The sequence below is a fragment of the Aplysia californica genome, unplaced genomic scaffold, assembly GCF_000002075.1.
Source record: "Aplysia californica isolate F4 #8 unplaced genomic scaffold, AplCal3.0 scaffold00140, whole genome shotgun sequence".
NCBI lineage: Eukaryota > Metazoa > Mollusca > Gastropoda > Aplysiida > Aplysiidae > Aplysia > Aplysia californica.
This window is the reverse complement of record NW_004797410.1, coordinates 1,152,699-1,162,724: the sequence shown is the minus strand read 5'-3', so window position 1 is coordinate 1,162,724 and position 10,026 is coordinate 1,152,699. Positions and strand designations below refer to the sequence as shown.

General features: G+C 37.3%; 1 protein-coding gene across 1 annotated transcript; it reads right to left on the bottom strand.

The window, feature by feature from the left end:
* Positions 1–805: 805 nt before the first annotated feature.
* On the bottom strand, positions 806–9,118 carry LOC101855184 (leucine-rich repeat-containing protein 51). The gene is made up of 5 exons (XM_005096879.3): positions 9,037–9,118; positions 6,770–6,867; positions 5,658–5,887; positions 4,737–4,877; positions 806–3,116 (listed from the first exon to the last, which is right to left on the bottom strand). The coding sequence occupies exons 1-5, from the start codon at positions 9,048–9,050 to the stop codon at positions 2,967–2,969; spliced, it is 633 nt and encodes a 210-aa protein (XP_005096936.1). The 5' UTR covers positions 9,051–9,118; the 3' UTR covers positions 806–2,966.
* Positions 9,119–10,026: the final 908 nt, after the last annotated feature.

The following is a 10,026-nucleotide window of genomic DNA, read 5'->3' as shown; positions in this document are numbered from 1 at the left end:
TCATATGAGCGCGCATCCATCTCCTAAAGGATCTTTACTGTCTCTATGGGGGGGCGTAAAAACACGAATATTTTGAAACTTTTTTCACGCAACTGATCTATTGGCAATTCCCCAGATAATCCTAAACACTTAAAATACTACTGGCAAACTGCTCTAACAACCACCTGTCCAAGACAATCACCTGTCCAAACGACCACTTCCCATCCCCCCATCCCCCTCCCCTCCCCACCCCACCCCACGGCATTTTCCCAAAATTATAATGATACTGTTCAAGACATCCACCTGTCTAAGACAACCACTTTTCTCTTTGACAATGGGTGGCCATCCTGGACAGTTTTGCCAATATTCTAAATTCCCCTACCATCTTACAAAAACGTACTAGTCATATTATAATTTGATCACTTATCTTTTCATAATCACTAAGTAGTGAGTGACCATTATTGTGTTCAAGTTTTTTTGTTAATATGAAAGTCACACTAAAACTGTGTCCATCTTGTAATGGTGAGATTGTGGGTTCGGGGGTTCGAGCCTCATCTCGGTCCGATGTTGTGTTCTTGGGAAAGGCGCTTTATACTAAATTCCCACTTGGCTCGGTCCTTTCGGAGAAGGACATGAAACTCGGAGGTCCCGCCTCTTAAATAACCTAATAGTGTTGATACCATTTACCAATGTCCATCTTGAAAGAAAATGTCAAAAGTGAAGCAGCAATTCTAGAACATTATTCCATGAACACTCACACTTCCTCGTTCACAAAACTTTAGAGTAAAGGACAAGAACACCATAAAAAAGTGACCGGACAAAAAAATTGCAGCAGTTTCGTGTTTTTCTTTATGTACAAATATTTGTTACAATGGCAACACTGGATTTTTCTCTAGTATGCAGCCAAGTGATAGTGATATACAGTCCTAAAAAAAATACCTTGTAAACAGAGAGGCAAAACGTTACCACTATTGCTGTGAAAGAGCCAGTCTACTACAAAATGCTTATATAAAGATAGAAAATGTTCATTTCTATGCATAAAATTGGCGCCCTTGCAAGTATCAACATTGACAAGGAGAAACAATACTAGCTATCTCTCTTGACAATAAGCAAAGACGAGAAATTAATATGAACAAATATCAATGTTTGGAGCTGTTCACAAACCATGGGATAATGCTTCCCAATCTTAAAATAACTTCTTTCTTTTTACTGAAAGAAGGAGGAAAAAAGATCAACACCTTAAAACAAAATGCTACTGGCACATTATTTAGTTGCAGTTTGATCTTCATTCAGTTCAATTTTCTTTTGGTTGGTTTTCTTGGTTTTGGTTTACTCTTACATACAGGGTGAGTTCTGTTGTAGGCCTACATCTCAAGATTTAATTAAAGAAAAAAAAGAAGCAGCATTACACACATTCATCAATTTATTATTTATACTAGACATTTTAATGATATTTGCACCAACATATTATTTTAGAAAAACATAATATTTTGTACTATCAACAAAGTCTGAGAGGTATATTCACATTTCAAGAAACAAACGTGATTTACTATTCCAACAAGTAGTCAGTCTTATAGACTACAATCATGGACTCATGGGAACGAATGGTAACGTAATATGTACAGTAATTACCATTCCACAAAACAAAAATTACAGGGTGTTACAAAAAAGGGGAAAACCTCTACTTTTCAATCAACTTTCAAACTGATGGTTGCAACTCCTTGTTATGCACGCATGCCAATTCCCTGCAGGGTCGTCGCATGCTTGTAAATTTCTGTAATTTTCCCGGCGAGTAGTTCTAAAGCAGTAAAAGAAAACTCAAAAGCTCACCTCATAAAATCACATAATACAAGACGCAGTACTCAAAACTGTCATTATGAAACTGTTGGTGCAGTTTCAGACAAAAAAGGCAGATTGAGTCCAAATTCATGAGACCTTTAGGTTGATTATTATCGCTTAAAACATATGTGCTCCAACCTTGGATAGCCTGACATCTACATTGAAGAGAGCAATACAAAAGTGTCAGTTTTCAAGCAATATATAAAAATAGGTCAGTAAAATCACAAGGTCTCTACATCATACTAAGTCATTGCTTCGGTGTGATTTTTCCATCCCGCCTCGACCATTGAAAAGTCTTGCAAAATTTTGGCTTGAGAATTTGAAATTTTATCACAAAATATAGGGATTTGACTTTTTTTTTTTTGTAACCCCCTTTCATGGCTCAGCTTATGGGAAATGAGGACACCTACCATTTTGACTACCATTTCTTTTATCTAGACTAGTACTTTGACAAATCTCAAGCTCACAGAAGTAGATCTATAACAATGTAAAAATGAGACAACACAAGAATCAAAACAAAGATTCTCTGTACCTTCTAAAGTAAAGAACTCAAAGCAATCGCTGTGTCACCATAATTCTATAATACAGTGCAGTTGTTTATAAAATGTGACAGATTTTGTAGAAATAATGATAAATTAATAGGCACACATATTCTCGCTCAGCAACATGCTCTATGTGCTCTACATTTATCCCAGCAGACCCAAGAATACTCAAAAATATTCTCAGTTTCCCGGGAAGCATACAATGCAAGCAGCAAATTAGGGGCTCCCACACTAACAAACTGACAGGATCTTTCAGTAGAACATGCAGAGCCAAACGCTGCTTTAGAAAATACAATATAATTTTTCATTTCTATTATCTCATTGAAATTTTAAACAAATACCCCAAAAAATGAACTATTTACTATCAATAATTAACATCAATGTCAGTGATGTGTAAGGCAATGCAAGAAAGGCTATCTAACTTATTCTTTTCAATGAGTCTTCAAAAACAAAAATGTATGAGATCATGCAAAACATGCATTAACCATTGAAAGATTTTTACTTGAAAACTAGTTCAGTCTAGTGAAAAAGAGTTTCTGCTACCACAAGGCTTTATCATTTACATCATTATCACTTTATGCTCATCAAACATTGACTTGGTAAATATTAATCATCATTATTCTTTATTTTCTTTTGTCTTTGTGGATTGTTGAAGTTCTTCCATGTGTTTGCAGTGGCTCTGTCTGCTTTGGTCACTCTGCTGAAGTCAAAGACAACCAAGTTGGGCACGAAGGATAGCACATACTGTCTGTAACCCTGGAAACAAAACAAAACATTGGAAATTATTTTTAAAAACACTCCAATGTTGTTATCAAAAGAAAGGAAAGAGATTTGAAAAAATCGTTGTTTTGTTTGTTTGAGTAAAGAGAAGCAAATTGACACAAAAATGGTCATTTAGTGCTGGGGAAAAGTCAGACAGACAGCAGTCAGACAGACAGACGGACGGACAGACAGACAGACAGACAGACAGACAGACAGACAGACAGACAGATAGATAGACAAACAGACAGACAGAAACAACAGAGGGAAAGTTAAGAAGTAGGACCTTCCAGTGGGGCCCTCCAACAACCCATGAAAGAATCTTTATCAAAGATGCAACAAAAGAAATTTTATTGGGAAGTCAAGGCTATAATTAAGAAATATCAAGATCAAAGAATTAAAAAAGAAGATTCAGCAACAAACAGAACCTCTACCCTATAAATCTTGTTTGAAAATTTCAAATTCTGAGAACAGCACTACATCATGCTATAATTGACCAAAAAAAAGGTCCAAAGCCCCGGAAACCCAGAAACATCTCTGCTTAAATTGAGAACACTCCGCATGAGAACACCGTCCACCAAAGAATCCACTTTTACTGAGTAACAGAATTTTTCCTCTATAATTTGAATGCTAGAGACAATCCATTTAAAAATAGAAATCCACCTAAGAACCTGGTTTGAGCTCGGGCAACAAATTTCTCTGACCTGTTTTATTATACTTTGAAGAGGCTGAGGTGAAAAGAAGAGTAGTTGGCCTGGAAGTCTACACACTACATGCGCACTTACACAGAACATTTCATAGGCATGCACATAAACTGTGCAGAGTGGGTCAAAAGCTTCGAGGTTTTTGGATAGTACAATCACTTTCCCCTCGCAAGTGGTCATATCTGATTTTTTAAAAACACTTTTAGTACCATCTGCAACTTTCTGTCGCCAGGCAGCACTACGTGCTCAAATTACTGCTGGTGACTTTAGTAACCAACTCGACCACAAATATTAAAGTTTTAAACATATTCAAACAATGTACGGAGCCACTGCACTGAAATAAATACTAAAGGAATGGTTGATGGAACTCCGTGAATTTTTAAAGCGTGTTTCTTGGGCTGTGATGGGTTTTTTTCATAATTCTTTAAAGTTGTACCATGGCTTCAGCATTCTAAACTGGTGCAGTACTTGAGGGTTTTTTTCCTGTATGAGCCTTCGGTACTGTAAGTGTTAAGCAAATCTTTTGATTTCCCTTGCGTGTCAGTGTTGCCTTCAAGTCATTATCACATCTTGCAATAAAATAAAGGGGAAGCAAACGTGTAGGAGCTGAATTGTGCATACTGAAATCCACTAAAGAACTTGCTTTTTCTGTTGGTGATCTGGTTCTTAGGTAGAGACTACAGTATCTTCATTTTGAAAGAAAAAATTGTACACAAGCATTCAGCCTCTCTACTACAGGTTGGAAAATTTATGGCTCATCTTTTCGTGTTATGTTTTGTTGGGTTTTACCAAAATCTCTTGACATTTGTAAATGTATTTTATGCATCTCGCCACCCAGCATACATAATGGAACTTTTCTTAGCATGCAATATGCATATATGCGATAGCAGTGAAGGGGTGAAAACAGACATACCTTGACATTTTCCATGGGATTTCCATGCAAACAGAGTTTTATTAATCTGGGTAGCACTGCCAGCTTGTTGACTTCTTTGACATCTTCGATTGAATTGCCATGGAGGTATAAAATCTTCAGGTTCTCAAACTGAGTTAGGACCTTCACACAAGAACAAAAAGAGGAAACAAAGCTTAATGAATGCTTCACCAACAAACCCAGGAAAGGCAACCACCTTTTCCTTTTATTATAAGATCAAACATGATTTTTAGAATTAAAAACAGCAGAAAAAAAATTGTACATCAAAGTCTTGTTGCCAATAGTCATGCTTTAAAAAACTAGTAAAAAACAAAATGCTTAAACCCTTAATGCAATGTGGCAATCTGTCCGAAAGTGCAAGATGGTAGTAGATTAAACAAAAGGTAACCACCGTGTAAAACAAATGAGGTAAAAATTTGCTGCATGAAAAAGCAACTGGTCAGAGCACATTCCAAAAAAGGCATATATGTGTACATGCCTTTCAGCACTGAGCTCAGAGGGCCACTAGGGGTCATCAAAATGTCAAAATACTGTGTGATAACAGAAAAATTGGAGGGTTTTTTTTTTTTAATCAAATAAAAATTAACACATCCTGGGAGAACCTTGATTGGGAGAGGCCTCATGGTTCCGTTAGAGAGAGGGGAAGGCCATACCTTTGTTTTCTCCTGGGCCGTGATGAGACCTTGATAAAATGCTAACTGGTTATATAAACCCTCTGAACAGATATGATCAAATGCATCTATATGTTTGTTTGTGTTTTTGGTTGAGTTTTTTTTTGGGGGGGGGGTTTCGGGGGGGGGGGGGGGGGGGTGATGGAGTGATGACAATAATGTATGAATAATGTATGCATAAGAAGCTAAAAAAAAAAAAACATATCACGACTATAATATCTAGAGCACTCACAGGATCAATATGTGTTAAGCTGTTGAAGGAGAGATCAATCCATCCAATGCTTGAGGGGTTCTGAAATAACATTTCTGCTATTGACATGATGTTGTTTACATCTTTGAGTTCATTGTTGTTCAGTTTTAGGCAAAGGCTGTCAGACTTATCATCTTTTTCCTCTTCTTTTTTCTTCTGCACTGCACGCTGTTTACGGGGCGAGTTATCCCTTGGCTCTTCTGACTCACACTCTGAGGACATTACAAGCCAAAAATACAATTGAAATAGAGCATGAGAACTGTGATATTTCTATAACGTTAAGTCTAGGTAATGAAAGTACAGTCGAAGGAAAGCAATCGTAGAAATAAAGTAATAGCACATGTACTCCAGTTGTGAAAAATTACAGTATTTCAAGGCTTTAGAAGGGGAAGTTCTAAAGAATAACTACTGCGTATTCCTGAAACACCCTGCTCCTGCTAGATGTGTTTCCAAAAGTAATAAAATTACTTAGCTGTTGACATGCTTCCCTTAACTAAATGAAACAGAGCAACCAAGTCCTAAGAATGAAAAGGAACATTTTTTTTACTAAATTTGAAGAATGAAAAATGAAATAACTTCCTTTATGAGGAAGGGAAACAACTAAGACATATGGATAACGGGCACACCTTCCGACTCCCAATCAGCCCTAACAAATATGAAAGGGCATTGCACAAAGAAATACCAGTTCTCAGAAAAACACAAGACCACTGGTAAAAGATCATTGAGTAGAGAGAACTTAAATGGAGCATATACATAGGTATAAATTTCAGATATTTCAAAACCACAAACTTGTTAGACCAATAGGTAGGGCCTACTCTTCCCCCTTCCCGTTGAATTCAATATGATTAGCAACAGTATTCAGCACGCATTTTTTAGCAATCTATTCATACTTTACTTTACTTTACTTTTCCGATCCAGCGGCCATTTGGGTTCTAGCCCTTCGGTCTGTGAAAATCTATTCATAAAAGGACAAGAAATATAATTAAACTGGCTGACATCAACAGCTGTACTCAAGTGACGGGAGACGAAAACATACCGGTACAGCCAGTAACATTATATTACCAAGCTATTAAGTTTGAGGCATACGTACGTACCATCGACACTTGCAATCTTGAGGAAAGAGAAGTCCACTGGAGGAATAATTTCATTGAGCTCCACCTTTCGAGCCGTTTTGGCTTCATATGGCACTACACTATATGGGACATAAAATAGGAAAAACAGTGTCAAGTCATAACCAAATCCACCTTTCGTCAAAATGAGAGCTCTGCATCATGTATGATTTACAGGCCATCCCAATTAGTGAGTCATTGTGGTGAGATCAGGCACTTGTCAAAGTAATGAAATCGTAAAAACTGGCATTTTTCCACTCAATCTACAACAAAATTTAGATCATTTAGAAGGCAGACTTTCAACCCTGCCTGTCAGGGCAACCTAGGCTGAGAGCGATACATATACCAGCAGAAAGACCAAGATATTCAATAAAAATTTCTCACCATCTGAGAATCGAACTCGGGTCTCCTGCATATTACAGCAACCTTAAAGAGTACAAGACGCCAAGTTTACTATTAGTAGGATTGCAACCAATCGATAAACACAAGGGTCTTGTTTTGCAGATGAATGCATGCCCTTGCAAAATGACTTTAAAAAGACAATTTCACTTTTTGACTTAGATTTGCATGTTTATCGAAATTATGGGTAAGATGGAGAAATATAGAATCAAGGAACATGACACTTTCGAAAACGTCCAGAATCCAAATATGTCATGAGAGGGCTTGATCTAGACAGCGAGTCCACCCACACTGGGACTGCAGTCCTGACTAACGAGCTTAACTGAAACTCTGTAATGACAGTGGGAATACTTTTTTCTTTGGATAAGTGTTTTACGGCGCTCACAACTGCATAATGTCATAGCGCATGGCACACGTTAAGCTGCTAGAGAGCAGAGAAGGAGGTGAAAAGAGAAAATTTTATAGAAAAAAAATGTTTGGTCATTACACAGATTCGAACCCAGGGCCTTTGAATGACAGGCCAACACCTTAACCCCTACACCATGAGAGCCAGTGGAAATACATAAAGGCACTGGCAACGAAAGGGTTACAGGAAGAGCTAACCCTGGATGAGATTAACTCTTCATGGCCGTAGTATTTTTCCCCACTTTGCTGCTCTTTTTCTAATGCAGCCACTATTTCACCACGATATGGTCACACATAAAGTGTGCAATATCTTGATAACTACAAGAGATAACCTCATGATGTTATTTACCAACAAAATCAGCAGCGTTTGTAGATTGTAAATTTACCAAAGTTGAAGTGGCACTTAAGTGCAATAGAAAGAATTTTATTGGACAAATAAATTTATTTTTTTTTAATTTGAAAAAAAAACAAAAACGCAGAGGCCTAACAGCTAACAATACATGAATTGTCCCACAAAGACCTCTTTCAGTGATTTTCCCGCAATAAACATGATCAGGCCTTTTCTGAAGGGATAAAAACTCTTTTACTCATCAAATCACCAGATGGTCCTGGTCAGTGAGATATTGTTTATCGAATCAGCTGGTCGCAAAATGGGATCACCAATTTGTAAACACAGAAAATCAATCAAAACTCAAGCTTTATAATTCATCAAAAACGGAAGTTGAAAAGGACACTCCGTGCTTTTCTCGCAGTAAAATTCCCAGAGACACAAATTTCAGATTTTCAAGACAGTGAAAGAAGACATGTCAAAATGTGTAACAATGCTATATGAACATTGTTGTGGCTGAATTGCAGTCGTACCGAAACAATGCTGACAGTTTGGAGACGAAAAAACATTTTTTCAAATATATTTTTGTGAGTTAGATCTTGATCTAGATTAGATCTTTAGGAAATGATCAGGGTTGAATCCCAACATCCCATAACTCAAAACCTAAACAAAATAAAAAGGGCGAAATGAAAAAAACGATTGAAAATAATTATAATTTGTGAGTATTCTCAGGTGAGTCACACTGAAAGACTAAATCCATATTAGTTATATTTCAACAGAGGGGAGTAATGCTCTAGCTCTACCAACAAAAGTTTTATTTCAGTGACTGCTGACTAGCCTAGTTCTATTTATTTGGGCCATATCAAATCAACGCCTTGAAATAATCATTCTCATTCACAGAAGTCATAAGTCACATTCATCATGATGGCGATGGGTTGGAGGCGGGGGTTCAATGAATCTTTACACATTTATACTCGACTAAAAATGTGATCTACTGAGAGATCGAAGAAGAAAAAGACTTCAACATTTTCAGTGTGGGGTATCAAAAGTCTATTTTTTTCGCACACTACACTGCAATCTGTGTTGTTACTATAAACAGCGGGAATTTAATTCTACAAACCTTGATGTCGCCATTTTTGTTACTGTTGACAACAAACGCCGAGTTTTGAAAGTCCAGGTATTTGGACACGGTGAATGGTGAAATTTCCGTAGTGTGACGTAGTCAGTCTGTCAACTATTTTTATTTACACTGTTGAATCAAAACCAAAAAAAAGGAAAATAAGCATATTTTCCAAGCATAATACTCAATATAAATAGATCTATATGAACTACGTTTCTAAAGATGGTTTTCTATTATATATATCCCACTAAAACACTAGGATGTAGTCTTACTTGGCAAGTAAAAAAGCAGTGAGCGGAAATGACAATGAAGCGTGAACATAGACTTATAAAACCTAGATTGTTAACTCTTAGGGCTATAATGACTCCATTTGAGTATGGAGTGCACCATCAATTGACTCTATTTCGAGCCAAACAAAAGAATTCAGTTATACCAGGGCAGTGTTTCAACCTTCGTTACCCTTTGTGTTCTCAAGTTGTTGCGAAGTTTTGAATAGCGCCAAAGAGTGGTGGACATGACAGTGCGCAATGCATTCTAGGATGTAAATCTATGTAAAGAACACAGTTGCCAGATTGGTTTTATTTGCCCTGAATACGTTGAACTGAATGGTAACTCTAGAAGTTGCTGATCAGTGATTACGCATCGATTCCTTAAAGATAGTGTTCAAAGTTCCTTTAGGGGCTCTTATGGATTAGATGCATGGAGCATGCCTCTCTTTCAAAAGGTCATGGGATCGAAACCTGACAGTGATTTATCAAAAATTTTATTTTTTTAATCTGTCGTCTCTGAAATGCCCTCCTCTAATTGCTTTCCTCCTTTCCCGTTCTCTAGTCCTGTTCTGTCACCTGCACAGAATTCTACACTAAGTGTAGAATTCTGTGGTCACCTGTTAATTTCACACCACCACCCCCTCCTCTTTTTCTCTCCCTCCCTCCCTCCCTCCCTCTCCCTCCCTCCCTCGCTGTCTCTCTGTCTCTCTCTATTTCTCGA